The 20,475-nt window shown below is 44.3% G+C and overlaps 1 protein-coding gene across 1 annotated transcript in view; it reads left to right on the plus strand.

The window, feature by feature from the left end:
* Positions 1–1,323: 1,323 nt before the first annotated feature.
* Positions 1,324–20,475, plus strand: part of slc38a3b (solute carrier family 38 member 3b) — a 105,969-nt gene continuing 86,817 nt past the window's right edge. Inside the window, exons 1-5 of the mRNA XM_080545512.1 lie at positions 1,324–1,509; positions 12,689–12,872; positions 13,841–13,861; positions 14,055–14,139; positions 14,255–14,370. Coding sequence (XP_080401638.1) covers positions 12,769–12,872; positions 13,841–13,861; positions 14,055–14,139; positions 14,255–14,370 — 326 coding nt within the window. The 5' untranslated portion in view covers positions 1,324–1,509; positions 12,689–12,768. The remainder of the gene's footprint in view (positions 1,510–12,688; positions 12,873–13,840; positions 13,862–14,054; positions 14,140–14,254; positions 14,371–20,475) is intronic.

Consider the following 20,475-nt stretch of genomic DNA (forward strand, 5'->3'; position numbering starts at 1 on the left):
CAGGGACGCCTATAATGGCTGTGACCCCTCTGTGCCTAGATGACCCCTCTGTGACCCCTGGCCTAGATGACCCCTCTAGAGCAGACATGCATTTTGTTGTGCAATGACAAACGTTGAATCCCTTTCCTTTCCTCCTTTCCTTTCCCCCTTTCCTTAACCTCACTATATGACTGTGGCAAAATAATCCCTCTCGATTTCTGTTTCAATCAATGTTGATTGAACGCAAACTAAATGGGCCAAAACACCCCTTGTCAATAACTATTTATAACTCAATAGATACTTTTTACATTCCTATCCATGATCTTATATAATTTCCTTTCCCCAAGGTGAGTCACTTAATAAGTCAAACGTTCTCTGTCCAGTAATGGTCAACTGGAGCCCAATGAAGAGACAGAGGGGTTAGGGTTAGAGGGGTTAGAGGGGTTAGAGGGGTTAACTCTGTGGGGTTAGACAATATTTTGGGAAAAGCCCAAGAGTACTACTGAAGTTTCATACTGAATGCCCCAACAGAGGATCCAGAACAATTAACAGGCTTTATTAACAGTTAACAGGCGTATTAACAGGCTTCGGAGCAAATGCACAGTGGCCATTATTTGATCCAATTAGAAAATCACACATTAAAACCACATCAACAGCACATCCGTAAGCTTGTAAATATGCTGTAGCCTCCCTCTCCCATTAACTCTCTCTCTCTCTCTCTCTCTCTCTCTCTCTCTCTCTCTCTCTCTCTCTCTCTCTCTCTCTCTCTCTCTCTCTCTCTCACACACACACACACACACACACACACACACACACACACACACACACACACACACACACACACACACACACACACACACACACACACACACACACACACACACACACACACACACACACTCACACACACACACCCCCACCCACGACCCACCCACCCACAAGTGCAAGTGCAGTATGATATCCTGCGGACGGAACCATTCAATTAAAAACCAATTAGTGATGTGGAGCGCAGTTACACTGATCTGTCATCTCCAAATGCAAAATGCTCTCTATCTGAGCTATTCTCTCATGGCTGCTCCTAAGGTCCAGTGGCACAGCATTCTGGCCATGCTGAACTCAAATCAAATTAAAAAGTATTGTATATGTATTATGTAATAATAATAATCCAATGACCGGGAACTTTCTCCCGTGCCTACAGCCTACCCTCTCACTTTTCCCCACCGTGAACGAATAGGACTCCTGGCTCTCGGAGGAGGCGGAACCTAAGCGACCCCCACAGCCCCCCACAGCTCAGCTCCAGAACATTTACAAATGCAAACGTTTATTCCTCAAGCGACAAATGTTCTGTTGCAGCCTGGAAGAAAGTGGGATTGAGTGCATTTATCCTGGAGCTTCTCTATCTCTATCCAACTAGACCAGCCGAGACCAGACACAGGGAGAGAGTTGGAACAGTGAAGTGTTGGAACATTAAAACCCAATTCATCACCGCGGAATTAAGATTTCAGAAACCAGCGTGGCGCTTCAACTGTGGTAAGATTGTGTTCATATCTATTCCAACAGCCTGCCAGTGAGAAAGGGAACACTGGTCAACCCTGTTAGAATGATTGATCAGATAATATAACCAACCTTTCCTGGTTTTAATTTGGGAATGTTACATTTAATTTGAACTAGACAATAATACAATAATGCGTCCTAAGAAACTTGGTGGAAACAATTGTCTTATAATCACAATCAATGACTACACAGGAAACGACCTTTCCTTATGCACACGAATGAAGGATGACTTCATATCTGAAATATAATTTAAGTCTATTACTTATCCTTTCTATTGTTGTGTGATTAAACGGGGAACCCTCGACCCTCCTGTCTGGGACCACCATGTCCATGTGCCTTCGGGTGGTCTCAGATCAGGTCATTGTGTTGCGCGACTCCAACTTTTAACATGTTTTCAATGGAAAGAAAAAAACAGTGAGACTAATCATATGTTCGTAATTAATAGCACACAATAAAACAACTGGTAAGCTATTATATTATATTGCATGTTTGGAATATGTTACCAGGCTATTGAGTGGAATCCCTATCTTATCTTAATTTGGCTGTGTTTTCTGTAACCTGTATTTATTTTTTCTTAATAAAACTATTACTTCACGTAATGATTTCAGACACATAATGGCATTGTGCATTCCCCCTAATTTAAATCAAAGCTGATAGTATCCTTTCCCCTGACGTTGTTGTAATCTGATCTCCATGTGGATGTAGTGGAGTCGTTCTGCAGACCGCCTGGATCCTTAAAGGAATATTATAATATTATTATTATTATTATTATTATTATTATTATTATTATTATTATTATTATTATTATTATTATTATTATTATTATTATAATAGAATAAACACCTGAATCGAATCGGCACTATAAACAATTCAGTTGCTCGACATTCGCAACATATATGCTCTCACACATGTTTACATTTCAATTCAATAATAGTGTACAATACAAAGCAGGGGCTACAATAACAATAACAACACACGTAAACATTCACTATGCGATAAAGGAAATAATTGATTGAACATGTGCGCGAAATCTCAATTTCCATTAACCATATCGCAACACGGCGCTGATGTCTTCATAAGATCAGAAGATCAGCGCATGTTTGTAACGTTTCTGAACAAAAGCGATAAGCGAAGCCCCGACAAGGCAACAAGTAGCAGATCAGGTGGACTGCATGCCATATGGAAACACACTCCAGCACACCTAAAATAGCATTTTGACGGGCTATCATTGAGGTTTACGAAATGAATGAATGAATGAATGAATGAATGAATGAATGAATGGTCTTTATTGTCATTAATACAGTACAGGTACCATACAACGACATTTGGGAGGGGGGGCTCCCCTGGTGCTAGGAAAAAAAACACGAAAAAACATAAAAACAAGAAGGGAAAAGAGCTGGTTTACATAAATAAAGGCTATATACACTATCCACTATACTATACTGTACAAATAAAACACTGTGCTGTACTCTATGCTATGCTATAAATATCCTAACATTTCCTATCTCTGAACCTTATGTACCGAGGGTTGTCATATTGCACATAGTATTGTTGCACATTCATTTAAAGTGTCGCAGTTTGCAGGTTTGAAATGTTCACAGTTGTGTTTCAGTATTGCACTTGAGATATGGGATTTTATAGTCATTGTATTTTTATTTTATTTTATAGTAATTAGGACTGCATGATTGTAGCGACCTGGAGTTTCAGGTTGAGCAGAAAGAAACCATAGAACCATAGGTCTGATCAAGGAGGCAAAGTGATTGGTGGCAAGATCACATAACCTTCACCAGATCACCTGTTCCTCTGGTCCTGTCACGTTAGATCACATAACCTTCACCAAATCACCTGTTCCTCTGGTCCTGTCACGTTAGATCACATCTGGACACCCTACTCTGTTGCTACCACGGGTCAGAGCTTAGGGGGAGGACGTTTTGTAGTTTCTTTACAGTAATCATAATATGATTATTCTGTTTTGGTAGTGGATGTCTCAGGAGGAGCAGTTTAGGTGTAGCCTGAAGAGATGGAAGATGACTCTGACTGACTCTGACTGACTCTGCAGTTCTGACAGCCGTGGGAGGCTCATAGTGTAGGCTACATTGTAGGAATGAGGGATTATGATTGACTGCTAATACTAGTTGCACAGTAATACGAAGACTGTCATGTGAAGTTTGACTTAAATGTGCTGAAAGTTATTCTTTAGTTGAATTGTTTAGCTCATTATACACTGGATAGTGTTTCTTTTGCAACATGCTGATGAGATGACATGTTAGATTGAAGAGGATTTCAAATTCCCTAGAGATAGGGAGAGAGAGGATGATTTATTTCATGTAACTTTTGATCTCTAGTTTGCTCTCCAATACCCCTCAGGAGGGAGGGAGGGAGCAGGGTTTCATGTGGGTGGAGAGTGGGCAGATAAGATGGGCTTCGGCCAACTATAGTGGACAGATTGAGGTAGCTGGGTGGTAGAGAGGCAGAGAGCTCTGCGTTCAGGAGATCTTGTTGGAGGGGTGGACGATGGTCTGGCCCTGGGTGTGTGGGAATATACCAGCTGTGTTCTTCTGTCAGTCTGAAAAGCCCTTTGAGGCGGCGCAGTTTAAGTGGCGAGCGCTGTGTGGGAGTTTATTATTGTCATTGTTACTGGGCCCCTTGTGGGTGGTGGAGTTGGACTGACCTTGTCTTTCTCTACCTATGTTTGGAGTCACAGAACTGTCACTGGTCTTTGTTGATGGTTTTCATTGTTGCTGCTCCAAGCGGCTGTTGTACAGCTATTATACAACAGTTAGTTCCGACCAAGTAATTTGATTGGACAAGAGGCATTCCATGAGTGCTGATATACAGTATAACAGCACTGGGACTTTTAACTATATGTATCACTCCGCAATGACCGTTAATACAAAGTAGCTAGCCTGCAGATGTTTGTGTTCAGGTTACTAGGCAACAGTCCAGTTGTGGAACTATTTTTTGTTGACTGGTTTTGTTTTTCAAATCGGCATATTGAAATATTCAAACCGTTGTTCACACACACTAAAAACATGTTTAATATTACATGAATAAATAACGTGCCTGTTATGGCATAACACCTTAAAGCCATCTTTATGAAAAGACTGGTTTATGTAGTACTCATGTCAGCCTTCACATGAGTGATGCTAATATTTTCCAAAGCTAGCTGATGGAAGAGAGTGCGTCTTTCTTCACAATCGTGTAGATGTTTCTGTATTGTAGAGTCTCTTGTCTGTGTTTGAAATATGCCCCTCGACAACACGAGTTAACGAACCGCATCCTTGCAGGATTACTGCTGAGAGACATAATATATTAGTAGATTTAAAGAGCTCTCCTGGAGACCCTTGGGAACTAATGTACCTTGCGTTATTGGCCGTTATATAAGACTTGTGATACATACTGATAAAAAAAAAGGTCAGTTCTCGGACACTGAAAGTCCTGCATTGAATCCAGATGTTTTATTCCGACAGGATCCTTGAATACACAGAATAAATCAGTGGTTCACAGCAGCACAGTGGGATCACATAGAGCGTCTGGCGTTAGAGGCGTGTGAGTCAGACCTTTGCAGAGTCACACGTGTAAGAAGACCCAGAGCTGACCTGACCCGGGCTGGGCTCAAACCCAAACTTGTGCTCCAAGTGTCAGAAGAAGAAGAAGTGAAGTGCCTCTATGTGGGACATCATTGGCAAAGGGCCTGCTGGCTAACACTTGGTTACCAGGCTGTGTCCTCTGGCTAACACTCGGTTACCAGGCTGTGTCCTACAGCTATGCATTGAGGGCTCCGCCAACACCTTCATAATGAAAGCTTGGAAGTCAGCTACGGATTATTTATTTCATATAAAGTTCTCAGCTGGGCGTTCAGTTTCAGTGTAGCTGTTACAGTGTAGTGTACAGTGTACAGTACAGTACAGTGTAGTTCTGCTTAGTGTATCCCTTAATGTACAGCAGCGTCGATGGCAGAGCATTTACTGTGGCAACTCCTGTTGATTTCCTTATTGCTCATACTATAGTATAGGTTGCAGTATAAAAGTCCTAAAGGTATAGTGTGAGGTGGTAAACTGGTGGACAGTCGCTTACTCCCTTTAGCTGCAATTTGGACGATGGCCTGTTTTTGGTTCCATGTTTGGAAAGGGACTTTTCTTGTGTGTTGTATTGTATTATATGCTTTGAATATCCTTTGGTTGTACTAGTGTGTTTGTCTGGTTGAATTGGGTTCCTGAAGTACTAGTGTAGATCTGTCCGCAGAGCTCACGTGCCTGGCACTCATACGTTGTGACGATCAGTCTACCTCCCTCTTCCTCAGTGTGAGGTCACAGAGGACCTGCCGGGGGGGTGGGTCATTTGATCACGGTTTCTTAAAGGTCTAAGGAAAGCTCTACAGGACAATGGTCTATTCTATTGCACTGGGTTCACTGGGATATTCTGATAGAATTGCTCACCCTGGATAAACTCCCCACAGTAGTGCGACTCATCACAGCCTACAGTAAAGGGCCCTCCGAACTCATCCCAGCTGGCTGAAATGCTTCGCTGCAGGTGACCTCTCAGTCTTCCCATGCTCTGAAAGGGAAAGACAGACCGTTAGCCAACTCGTTGAATCCCCACTAAGGAGACCATGCAGTCCCCTTTCTCTCCCTCCACCCTCCCTCCCTGCCCCCAACCTCCCAAACCACTCTTCCCCAAACTCCCAGAGACACTCATCTACTGAGTCAACTGAGTACCTCAGTAAATCACCTCCTACACGATTTCTACTTAAAAAATCACAAAAACCATTGATGAGATTGCACCCATTAGATCCAAATGCATCTCTGGTAAGCAAAAAGCTCCCTGGAGAACTGCCCCATCCGTAAAGACCCAGAAAAGAGAATGTCGTAAAGCAGAGCGCAGATGGAGAAAAACAAACCTTCAAGTCCACTATGATATCTATAAAGAGAATCTTCAAAACTATAACTTAGAAATAAGAAGCGCTCCTATCTTCCTATGCTCCTCCTCTCCTATGCTCCTCTTGCTGTTTTTTTTTTAATAATGTAGCTATGTAAAGCACTTTGCAATTGCCCCTGTTGTATGACATGTATCCTTTTCCCTGTGAGTTATTATAATTGTTCCATGACATGGCTAAATGTGATGAGACATGTAACTGAGTAGAGCAGCTGCACTCTGCACAGATTATCGACTCACTTCTCAATGTGGACTTGCGTCTCCCTGGCCCACTGCCTCAATGTCAAATGTCATCCCATTTCTGTCCCAGTTGTTCCACAGTGGACCACTGCAGAGAAGAATGGTGCTGGAAGTTGGAAGAGTCAATTGTTGTAGTCATGCTCTCTCTGTGTGGACATGCATAAGCTGGGCTCTTAGTAATGACGTATCAATATTGAGGGTCCCGAGCCATGGTGGTCCATCTAGACGAGGGAGACTTTGATGGAAGGTGAAAGGTCTAAGGTCAGATGGAGTGCACAGCATCCTGGTTACTTTTGTTGGTGACATTATCTCACACTCATGTCCAGTGAGTTTTATAACCGTGCAATAAAAGTATGGGTAATAACAAACGTCATGCACACATATGCATAGACACCGACACTTGTCAACTTTGCCGTGGTAGAGGGGGTCGGATTTTGAGGGCTGCCAGGATCAGATCATGTGGTCTTTTGCGTCTCGGCGGGTATGTGCCTAGTGGTGGTTGAGGGCTGGTGCTACCAGGCTCCCTGGTCCCTGGTAGGACCTCTGCTTCTGACTTGCCGCCACACAGGCGTCCTCTGTCTCCTCTGCTTCCGACAGATTGAATCTCTGAGCTCGATGGGATTGCAAAGAATTGATTAGCATGATTTGGACCACACGGTGAAGAGACATCAACCAAATGATAACGTGAATGATGTAGAAAGCTGTTAAACTGTTTAACGTGTTTTACAGAAACACATGGCTTCTTCTCGTGTAACAAGAATAGTAGTAGTCGTCCCACACTTTGGTTAAACACTTTGAAGTGTAAGCGTATGCCTAAAGTGTTACATAATAGTACCAGTAACCCTGGTTACTTGTCGCGTAGTGACAGGTGTCCTGTGGCCCTCCTGGTTTAAGGATATACACCACCTCCCAGCTCCTTATAAGTGACAGTGAGAACCATAGTCTGGCCTGTGTACCCCCTGAGAAGCGGATGTATGTGAGGCAATGGCACCGTACGTGAAGACCGATGGCTAGAAACCGGGGCAGCAAAACACTGAAACATGAACATATCCAGCACATGGCTGCTCTGTTACCATAGTACACTGGGAATGACCCTCACCTCAACCAAAGGCAGTTTTACACTTTCATTGGGAAGTCTCACACTTGTCAAGTTTCGCTTGACAAACCTGCTTCAAGAGAGTGATAAAGGTGTGATCGATGGTCGTGATGGCCTCTTCCTGGATAGAACTAAGTACTGAAGTCCCCTAAAGGTGTACTTGTTACAGTAGCAGCAGTGGCCTTGGTCTGAGGTGGGCTTGGCAGCCTGTTCTCTCCTGTTCCATAGCAGCTGGAAGCGAGAGGAAGCTGATAAAATGTGTGAAACTCCTGTGTGGCCGTACGTGTGTCACCAGTGTGTACGTGTCACCAGTGTGTACGTGTCACCAGGGTGGGTCAATACTGCTGATTAACTATGTTTGCTCGGGTGTAGAAATGGAAAGCTACCCCCACAGACACTAATGGTTGTCACACCACCTACCCCCCCCCCCCCCCCCTGCAACAGAAGGCAACGGAACACCTTTTTGATGGGTGGCGACACAAGTGCCAACTGTGGTTAAATCGCCATTTAAGTGGAACACTCAGTAAGGCAACACAACATTAAAGCACCAAACCAGAGAGTGCAGCAACACAGGGTAAATAAGGGGCCAGAGAGACTGGCAACACATCTACCAACATGGAAAAATGTGGGTGCGGGTGGGTGGGTGTGTGTGTGTGTGTGTGTGTGTGTGTGTGTGTGTGTGTGTGTGTGTGTGGGTGTGTGTGTGTGTGGTTGTGTGTGTGTGTGTGTGTGTGTGTGTGTGTGTGTGTGTGTGTGTGTGTGTGTGTGGGTGTGTGTGTGGGCGGGCAGTGGGGGTGGGGGTGGGGGGGGGTCTTACCTGTGAACTTGACTGTGAACTTGACTGTAACAGAGGACTGGAAAGTGAATGACATGGACAGGTTGTACTGCTCTATAAATACACAACACACTATCATTTCATGCACGCTCATAACGTGCTTAACTCCAGGGGGCCCCGGCCACGGCCCAGCTTATCTGGCTTTCTGGGGAAGGATTCACAGAACCCCCGTGGAACACCTGATTATTGACTGGTTCCCAGTATGATTCCAAGTGTTCCAATATTCCAATGTTCCAATGTTCCAATGTTCCATAACCCTGTGTAACCTCGCGGTAAGGCTATGTCATGATTTGTCTGGGTTTTCAGGTGGGAGTCAGTGCATATACTGGGATTTTTATTGACTGCCTCACCCTTATCCATGTAGATCCATTAAATGTCACACAATGTTTGTATTGGGAAACACAATAGACACATGTTCAAATATTTACATTGGGTTTGAAGCTCGAGACAGAGAGAAAGTGAGTGAGTGAGAGGAGTGATGACGTCAAATCAATGCAGACGGGAAATGAACAATGATATGGAGTTAAAGGGGCTATTGATTGAATCTGGACTTTAAAGGGTTGCGAGAAAAGAGTTTTAAAAATGTCTGCTTCAACTATGATTATATAGTTATAAATAGGCCACGGCTATAGAGAGAAGGCGAAACGTACTAATGCATTAAATACCCTCTGCCTTTTGTTGGCTCATCTGATCATTAATAACCTTTTGACAGAATTGCTTGGACACGATTCTCACTGCTTGATCCAACTGCAGTACATGTTGCTGTCCACAAATCGCTGTCCACGCTGAGTTGCCTGGTTGTCTTTTATTGTGATGTTGATTTACCAGAAGTGGAAGCAGTTGAGAGACATTTGAGGCTCAATGAGGGTTGAGGCTGAGTTTTATTGTCTTAATCTCAGATCGTAGTTTTCCTGTTGAAACTGGAGTGGTGATGAATGACCAGGGTATAAAATAAACCTTTTAGTTTACCAATGTTTACCTTTTACTTTAAAAAAACACAACGATATTCAGCAAAGATCACAAAAGACACATTAGCACTTAACACATGACTTCTGACGCATTGATACTATACCTTTCCCTGCATGACCATCTCACGTGTTTAAGTTGGTTTTTTTGGTTGATTTTTTTTTACTATTTCAGGTTGTAACCAGATATGTTGTAACAAAGCTCAGACCCAGGGATGTGTTTGAACGTCAGTAGAAGCAGAGTGAGATATGCAGCAGATATGCAGCATTTACATAAGCTGGAGGAGTCAGGGCAGCAGGAGTGTGGTCACATGTTGAATCGATCAGGATAATCGTGGCTCACATCAGTTTTGTTTTTAAATTGAAGCATGGTATTGGTGAACCTTAGTTGGCTGGTAAGATTTACAAATGTACCTGCAATGCCAAAATCTACCTGCCAAGTTTAGCTTGGGTGTTCAGATCCATCAGGCTTCATCACAGGACAGTAGTCAGACAGGAAGGTGATTTCTGCAGGGTTCAGCCTGGAAAACACTTTCATTTCAGCACCTGTTATTGTAATCATAACTCTCATAGATTAGGGTTAGGGTTAGGTAGATGTAATTGTAATGCTGCCGAAAACTCTTTCACAAAGTTTGTCACAAAGTGTGACTCACTGCCGGTTGTAGTTCCCTGATGCAATACTCACACTGGATGTCATCAAGGGCCCCGGCAAGAACTACAAATGTATGCAGCCCCTTCAATCTCTTACCTGCAAGGGCAGCTGATCTTCTCCAAGGTGTTTTCATCCACCCAGTGGTGCCGTGACTACCATGTATCTGCGTTGTCTTGCCGACCAGCAATCTGTTGTAGTCGAGGGAAACTTAGCTTTTAGGTTTCGTGACGTTAGAATTATACGGTTCTATCTCAATTTTTGTCAAAATTGAGTTTTTTTTACATAATCTGATCCATTAGGTGTTTATTTTTTATTAATACAATTCTTTTTTTAATGTTTACATTTTTGAGTTAGTAATTAATCAAATACAAAGGTTCCATCTCACAGAACATAATGGAATGTAAAAACATTGACGCTCAATATCTCTGAACTGCCCTAAACGGAGATAGAACCTTATCATTCTAAACGGAGATAGAACCTTATCATTCTAAACGGAGATAGAACCTTATCATTCTAAACGGAGATAGAACCTTATCATTCTAAACGGAGATAGAACATTATCATTCTAAACTGAGATAGAACCTTATCATTCTAAACGGAGATAGAACCTTATCATTCTAAACGGAGATAGAACATTATCATTCTAAACTGAGATAGAACCTTATCATTCTAAGCTTTGCCACAACAGTCTTCTTCATGTGGGAGGCAGCTTCCTGGATTCTAGCCCGCACTGTGGGTCTTGAAATATATGTTGAGGTTGCCATGGTGGTGATTTTGTCTTTGAATTGGTGATGATGTCTTTGCTTGCTTGCTTGGTGTAGGGGTAGTCTGGTGGTTGCTGGCACCTATATAGATTAATTAATCTCAATCTTATGGCTGAGTGACCATCGTTCAGATTTTTTTGTGCGTGGTTTGGTTTGGTTGGTCTGTTTCTATTTAAGCGGTTTGAACACTACCGGTATTTGATATGCTTGGGCACACTGACTGAATCTCATTTTCTTCATGCTATGGATAATCTGTCATTTCTGACAGCTCTGGATACTCTGGCAGTGAGACACTTGTGTTACAATGGGGCTGCTGTTGACTTGCCCTCACCCAGGAAGTGGCTCACAACACAAAGCATTGTATGTGGCCCTCCACGGGCAGCCCTGAGGTCACTGTGGGAATGGGAAATGAGCTATATCCATGTCACTGAGGGCATGACACTCAGTGGAGTCCATGGTCAGAATCCTTATGTACAGGACTACATGACCAGTTTCTTTTGTGGATTCATATAGTTCTGTTCGCGTCTGTTCTTGAGGCTTGTGTTGTGGGCATGTAGCGTGGGACAGGTATGTGTGTGACACCAAGGGTGCGTTCGTAAATACACTGAGAGCAAACAGAGCGCACGCGGGATGGTCTCTGACCGTTCGGAAATTATTTCAGTTTAAACCAGAGCGTATTTACGAATGCACCCCAGGCATGGCTGCTGAGTAGAGGCGTTGAACTTTCCCAGCTCTCAGAATCTGATAGGCGTGTGACGTCACTGAGTGGAACTCCATGAGCAAACAGTGACATGAGGTGACCTTGACCTTTGACCTTCTGCTCTGGACAATGCTGTGTGCGTGTGCATATGAGTCAATGTCTATACAGTGAGGATCTTGGCTGAGTAAAAGAGGTCAGAACTGAAGTTAGTGTGTAAATAGCTGAGTCACTACATAGTCATGATGGGGACAAAGAACAGGGTTCCCGCGCTGGTCTTAAAAAGCCTTAAAGTCTAAAATCCAGCATTCCAATGAATAAGGCCAAAAAAGGTCCCAAATTTCAGTTATTCTGTCTAAAAATGAAATCCCACATCTATTTACGCAGAAATTAATCAAGCTGGAACCAAAAAAATGCCAATTCGCTTCCTTTTTTGTCTGTATGCCAGTGAAATCCCTAATTTCATCACCTCGAGGATGACAAAAAGCTATCATATGGTGCCGCAAATAGGGCTAAAATTCTATCTAAAAGGGTCTAAAAAGGTCTTAAATTTGACTTGTTGAAACTTGTAGGAACCCTGAAAGAAGAGACTCACTGTTCAGGTTTATGACGCACATGCCATCCACACGCCATGTAAACACACATATGGACACATGAGTATGTCTGTATGGTTTACATTGTCTACTCCAACCAACATGGCAGTAAACAGGGGCGGCTGTGTCTCAGGAGGTAGAGGCTGTGTCTAATGATCGCAAGGTTGGCAGATCGGCGGTTCGAGCCCCGGCTGGCCACATGTCGAAGTGTCCTTGGGCAAGACACTGAACCCCGAATTGCTCCCAGTGAGCGGGCCGGCGCCTTGCATGGTAGCTTGCCGCCATTGGTGTGTGAATGAGAGGCCGTTGTAAAGCGCTTTGGATAAAGGCGCAATATAAGTGCAGTCCGTTTAAACAAGCACAATCTCTCTGCTGCAGACACCTGAGGGACTGGAGAGGACCACACCCAGTGTACGCACACAAGCAAGAGGCATTCTGGGATAGCTGCTGCACAGAACATGGAGCCCGCCCAATCGGAGATGAGCATTTTACCCAACGGGAAAGGTCATGACCTCGGAGACGACATGTGTGTGCCGATGAAGACCATGCTCGAGGAGGACACGTGAGTATTTAGTCTTTTTCTTTCTTATGTAATATGACTCATGACTCTAATGTGTTTGTTTATAGGTTATGCCAATGAACACATTGCATGCAGTGCCAAGCCCTTGTTATGCCAGTACCTTACACTGGAGAGATGTATGGATGTGTGTTGTGTTGTGTCATGTGACTGTTCAGTGTGTGTTGGCCCGCCTGTATGGAAACCACACCTGTACCTGTAGATCAAACATCACGTCACCTTTCAGTGTGTTTCTAAAATACCTTCATCCACATTCCATCCAGAGGCTGGTTATTTACCCACAAATATTATCGGCACCGTTGCATAACATCCTCTTGGGCTTCTTTTGATTGTTGCCAAGCAGATTGTGAAATTAGAATTATAAGGTTCTATCTCCATTTTTGTAAAAATGTAGTTTTTTTTACATAATCTGATCCATTAGGTGTTTATTAATGCCTGTGTGGTGTTATTTTTAAAATGTTGAAATTTTTGAGTTAGTAATTCATCAAATACAAAGGTTCCATCTCACAAAACATAATGGAATGTAAAAACGTTGACGCTCAATATCTCTGAACTGCCCTAAACGGAGATAGAACCTTATCATTCTAAACGGAGATAGAACCTTATCATTCTAAACGGAGATAGAACCTTATCATTCTAAACGGAGATAGAACCTTATCATTCTAAACGGAGATAGAACCTTATCATTCTTAACGGAGATAGAACCTTATCATTCTAAGCTCACGGTTTCTTTGTTTGGGCCCTTGTGAGAAGTGTGTAACATCAGTACTGAGTGAGCGGGAGACTGGAGGCGTGAATGACACAAACCTGGTTAATATCAGTGACTTTCTGTGTGACCTTCGATTGACTTCCTGTGTGACCTTCGATTGACCTTCTGTGTGGTGTTTGTCTCTAAGTGCATGTTTGTGTTGTTTTTTGCTTTTGTGCTGCCTGTCGCCTGATGGATCATACAGAAATGGTACTCAAAATGTCAGGTATGTTTATCCAGAAGCAGATACATACATACACACAGTCTATCTATTGACCATTTAACATCATCACTTGCTATGTAAACAATCCCTAAAAAAGGGAGTAAAAGCATGCAGTGTCAGCATGAAACTCACCTACTGGTTTTGTCCGTAGTTTTAAAGTGCAGGTTTCTATCTTAACCGTTTGTCCATCCTGCAGGTTTGATGACGGAGATGGGATCCAGGCAGAGAGTCAGGAGTTCCTGCCCAGCGGAGATGGGAAGAAACCCACGCGCTTCACAGACGTAAGTGTCTTTGACTGGTTATGAACACGCATGACAGCTCCAAATATCACAAGCCTTCATCGGCTTTAATGTTATTGAGTGAAATTAATCTGATTCTTGTATTCGTTTTTGTCAGTTTGAGGGAAAGACTTCGTTCGGCATGTCTGTGTTCAACCTGGGAAACGCCATCATGGGCAGTGGAATCCTGGGATTGGCGTACGCCATGGCCAACACTGGCATACTGCTTTTCTTGTAAGTCAAACATTGTTTCTATGCATCTATATGCATGTGGGCGTCTGTTCAATTCAATTCAATTCAATTCAACTTTATTGGCCATGTGCGGTGCACTCGGAACATGACTTGGTATTCTACCATGCTGAACAAGCTACAGTACATACAACAGCAAGACGACAATACAACAATACTCAAGACAAAATATACAGTACCAATATGAGTGAATATTATGAATAAATACACTGTACAACTAAGTGCAAGAACATGTAAAGTGCAAGGTGCAATGATCAGGAGTTATTGAGGAGGGCTGTGGCTTTGGGGAAGAAACTGTTCAAGTGGTGTGATGTTTTTGTCCTGGTGGCCCTGTACCGCTGTCCAGAAGGGAGTCATGTAAACAAGCTGTGAGCTGGTTGTGATGTGAGGGGTCAGACACAATCTTGCGTGCTTTCTTCAGTGATCTGGAGCTATGGAGGTCTGTGATGGGAGGCAGGGGGCAGCCGATTCCTGCCCCTCCTCCTCAGTTGTCTCAGTGCCTGTACTTAGCTGAATGTTCGTCCCTCACTTCCATACAGACAGTGTGAAGATCCACAGTTGAAATGGGCTAAAACTATCTAATCACTGAGCCACTTAGCACAGGTGACAACACTTCCCTGTTGTGATCTCATTTACATATGAATAGCCTGTGGAGGCGGAGCTAGAGGATTGAGACGAGTGCTTCCCAGTGATAGCCCCCCCCCCCAGGTTGCAAGGCTGCACATGGGGTCCACCATTGTCCACACATTGGGCAAAGTGGGTTGAAATAGACACAATCTTTGATGTGAGAGCTAGAATGTACCCAGAACGCAATCTGCCCCAGAGCTGTAGCTCTCTCTTTGCACTCGCTGTATCTCTGCCCCCCGCCCTCCTGAACACACACAGCCTGCCCCCCCCCCCCCACACACACACACACAGGCCCCAGAAAGGCCACAGCCCAGAATAGCCCCGCCTGTCAGTCCCCAAGCACACGCACACCCCCTCTGTAACATCCCATAGACAGACAGACAGCTCTGTGTCATAGACAGACAGACAGACAGACAGCTCTGTCCCATAGACAGACAGACAGACAGACAGCTCTGTCCCATAGACAGACAGACAGACAGCTCTGTCCCATAGACAGACAGACAGGCAGCTCTGTCCCATAGACAGACAGACAGCTCTGTCCCACAGACAGACAGACAGCTCTGTCCCACAGACAGACAGCTCTGTCCCATAGACAGACAGACAGACAGCTCTATCCCATAGACAGACAGACAGCTCTGTCCCATAGACAGACAGCTCTGTCCCATAGACAGACAGACAGACAGCTCTATCCCATAGACAGACAGACAGCTCTGTCCCACAGACAGACAGCTCTGTCCCATAGACAGACAGACAGACAGCTCTATCCCATAGACAGACAGACAGCTCTGTCCCATAGACAGACAGACAGCTCTGTCCCATAGACAGACAGACAGACAGACAGCTCTGTCCCATAGACAGACAGACAGACAGACAGCTCTGTCCCATAGACAGACAGACAGACAGACAGACAGCTCTGTCCCATAGACAGACAGACAGCTCTGTCCCATAGACAGACACACAGACAGACAGCTCTGTCCCATAGACAGACAGACAGACAGCTCTGTCCCATAGACAGACAGACAGCTCTGTCCCATAGACAGACAGACAGACAGCTCTGTCCCATAGACAGACAGACAGACAGCTCTGTCCCATAGACAGACACACAGACAGCTCTGTCCCATAGACAGACAGACAGACAGCTCTGTCCCATAGACAGACACACAGACAGCTCTGTCCCATAGACAGACACACAGACACACAGACAGACAGACAGCTCTGTCCCATAGACAGACACACAGACAGACAGACAGCTCTGTCCCACAGACAGACAGACAGACAGCTCTGTCCCATAGACAGACAGACAGACAGCTCTGTCCCATAGACAGACAGACAGACAGCTCTGTCCCATATACAGACAGACAGCTCTGTTCCATAGACAGACAGACAGCTCTGTTCCATAGACAGACAGACAGCTCTGTCCCACAGACAGACAGACAGCTCTGTCCCATAGACAGACAGACAGACAGACAGACAGATCTGTCCCATAGACAGACAGACAGACAGACAGGCAGCTCTGTCCCATAGACAGACAGACAGCTCTGTCCCATAGACAGACAGACAGCTCTGTCCCATAGACAGACAGACAGACAGACAGACAGGCAGCTCTGTCCCATAGACAGACAGACAGCTCTGTCCCATAGACAGACAGACAGACAGCTCTGTCCCATAGACAGACAGACAGCTCTGTCCCATAGACAGACAGACAGACAGACAGACAGCTCCTGTGACCCTGCCTTGGTGTGTTTAGCTGCAGAGAGCAGCCTTGGGGTCAGGCCTTGGGGTCAGGACAGGGGTTAGGGTTAGGGTTCAATCCCAACACTGGCAACGGGATCCATAGATCCCCATTCCATAGATTGCAAAGTGTATTTCCTCTAAAGATGCGGCCTGTCGATCTCTTCCTAAACACACGGTCACCTGCAGTCACATAAGCGACCATGGTGGTTGTCGTGGTCATCACCATCCCTTAGGCGGATGTATCCTGGTGACACAGGCCTACATTTCCCCCCCAAATACAGTTAATCTAAACATAGGTGAACCAGGTCACCTATGGCCACACTAAAGCCTCCCCTGAGGTTTGCTGCAAAGGACCTATTGTTTTCCCATAAGTCTCTGTAATGCAGCTCTGTAATGCAGCTTTTATGAGACATTCCTGTCAGCAAGAGGGTTTTTCCTTTGCCTTTGTGACCTCTGGTGATTTTATAGAAGCTGGTGGTCTCGCATGGCTTAAGAGTTTCAGAGAGATGAGATGTATTAAGTATTAATGTATTAATGTATTAAGGTGTTTCAGAGAGATGTATTAATGTATTAAGGTGGACTTCTGTAGGCAGCAATGAACTCTCATGAATTTGTTCTTCTGTGCATCATCTGCTAAAGGTGTTTTTTACTTTTTTGTCCAAATTCTGTCTTTTCATGCAACAGCAGGGTTCGACAGTAACACTGTTTTACTTGCCCGGAGTTTGGGTTAGGGTTAGGGTTTGTTTGCGCGAGCCCGACGACGCTGCTGGATCCTGGATATTTGTACCTGTGTGCAGGAAGAACAACAGACGGCGCAGGCGCCAGACCAGACTAGATGATCGTGGAGTGAAGATATTATCAAAGCGTACGCGCCTGTCGATCACCTGTGCGCTTTGATAATATCTTCACTCCACGATCATCTAGTCTAGTCTGGCGCCAGCGCCGTCTGTTGTTCTTGTGTGTGAAAACTAGGGTTGTCAATGTGTACATGTTAAGGCTTGCGATTAATCTGGAAACCTTAACGTGTTAAAAGATTTTTAGCGCAAATTAACCGTATTGCCAAGTCCTACTGACATGCGTAGCATCGATCCCGCTACATGCTAAGCGAGCGCTCTACCATTTGAGCTAATTCCCTAGACTCTCACAAGGCTAAAGTGATCTCAAGAATGAATGGTAGCCTATACTTTAACCTGTGTCCTTCTTAAATGATGTGAGCTAAAGTATAAAAGTATATTGTATTCTGTGATAGCAATTCGAGAATGCTACACCTGCCTCAACTGTAAGCCATGTGAGACTGTTTTCTTTGGCAGGTAAGAGGTTACCTCTGTCATCTAGAAATGTCAACAAACTAGTCTGAATAACTGGTTAAAAGAACAGTAGACTTGATGAACTGGTTGACTGAAGAACTAAGAGTGTGAAAAGGGACTGTTCACTTTGTCTCTTCGAAAGACACTATGGCATTCAGTTTCTTAAATAGCCCTACTCGCTGTAGCATCCATTTGGGTGAGATGTTACTTTGCAAACAATTTACAGGCAAGCTCTTTATATTCTCTTTTATAATCTTTTTAGCAGACATTACTTTGTAACTGTTCTTTATGTGGTTGTCTGATCTGTCTAATTAAGTCTGCATTAGGCTAGGTGCACGATCTCCACTACTTCCTGAAAGGCACCTTGCATGAACATATCCTGTCTCACTCTATTGGTTTAATTGATTAATCAGCTGTGCGGTAAACTGTTGGAACACACAGTGCACAGCTGATTAATCAATTAAACCAATAGAGTGAGACAGGATATGTTCATGCCAGGTGACTTTCAGGAAGTAGTGGAGATCGTGCACCTAGCCTATTCATTATTATCATTGGGCAAAGCCAAGCACTCCCTGACACCTTTTTTACTCAGCAAATTAATCTTATTCAGAATCAAAACTAAGCTGAGATATTGAATAAAGTAAAACAAAAAAAACCTAACCTACATGGGGGGGTAGTAATCGGTCGTGTACTAGTGAGTTGGACTTGTGATCGGAAGGTTGTGAGTTCAAATCCCACCTGAAACCACTCCACTACTAGTGTGCCCTTGAGTAAGTCACTTAGCCCTCAGTTACTCCAGGGGGAATGTCCCTGTAATTCGTAATTGTAAATCGCTTTGGATTAAAAGCGTCTGCTAAATGGCAAAATTAATTAAAATTAATGTTTTTTGTTATCTCCCCCCAAAATTACAAGTAAATACTAGTATATTAAACGTGTGATTAATCATGATTAATCACAGCCTATTATTATGATTAAGTTGATTAACATGTTTAATCGATTGACAGCACTAGTGAAAACGTGTCCACTTTAGTGAAGATTTACCACATTGCCAGTTTGATTAAGTGGCATCCTAGAGTAGCCTAACACCCCTGGGGGGAGAGGAGACACAAATGTTCTCTGCCTTACTCTCCTTGTTGAACATTTCCTATGGGGCTTGACAAGAGCCTCTACAGTGTAGAGTCTACAGTATGTACTACATCTGTATCTGTATCTACAGTATGCCTTACTCAGCACTGCTCAACCGTTCCCAAGGGATAGATTCTGAATAGAGTGCTTATAAAACGGCCATGTAGCCAAGACCATCATGCTCCTCTGGACTCTCAGTGGAATGCCAGAGCTCAACCTCCCCTCGCACAAAGGCCAGATGCTACATTACGATCCCCACCTCTGCTGCGGTCACAAGGCCAGATGCTACATTACGACCCCCACCTCTGCTGTGGTCACAAGGCCAGATGCTACATTTACGATCCCCACCTCTGCTGCGGTCACAAGGCTCCTCGTCTGGCCACAGGAGCTGGACGGAGGTCTGGGAAAGGTGATGGGGCCAAGACGGCCCTCTGACCCTCTAGGAATGCTGTCCAGAGAGCTCTCTACTCCCTTACCCAGTGGTCAGTTTCTCTGTAGGCGAGCTGTGGCTCCCCTCTCCCTCTGGCACAGGGGCATATGGGAACAGGGTTGTGGGAAATAGTAGTTTCACCCACGAGTAGGATTACTGACCTTCATTACTGAGAGGAGAGAGTGATATCCTTTAATATCGGAGGGTTGGAACACCCCTAGTCCCCTTAGCTCCCACCTAGCTCCATGACCAAACATTCTTTTCTCTGTTTAGTACTGTAGCGTCTGTATGATATTGAAAGGATGTTGAGAAAGCTCTCTTTATTAGCAGGGTTTCTCTCCGTGAGTGAGTTCACTTCACACGGCTATGGCTGGATATTTCAGCTGGTCCTGAGCCAGGCTTGGCATTGTTCTAGCGAGTGTACTTTTCCAGTCTTCATGCGGTACAGAAAAATAAAAAGTTTTTTATGAAACTGAGATGTTTGTCTTGGACTTACAGTCGGGGCAGCTCAGTGTGTAGCTTAACTCTGCTCTGTAATCCTACTGTACTATTTGGTTTGTTGTATTGGCTCGTGTCCAAGCCACTAAGGAGTCTACTATTCCCATTTCCACGTGCACCCCCTCATGGCGATGGATCTGTGGTTTACGTGCCGATGTGCTTACAGATCTCCAGAATGGGTTTTAATGCGCCGCCCCCCCAAGTACATGTCACTGTGCCATGTGTGTGTTTGTTTAGAGACACTCATGCGTCTCATGAATATCACAGATATGTCGTGAGCTTAGAATGATAAGGTTCTATCTTCGTTTAGAATGATAAGGTTCTATCTCCGTTTAGAATGATAAGGTTCTATCTCCGTTTAGAATGATA

The sequence above is a fragment of the Nansenia antarctica genome, assembly GCF_963989245.1.
Source record: "Nansenia antarctica genome assembly, chromosome: 15".
Lineage (NCBI taxonomy): Eukaryota > Metazoa > Chordata > Actinopteri > Argentiniformes > Microstomatidae > Nansenia > Nansenia antarctica.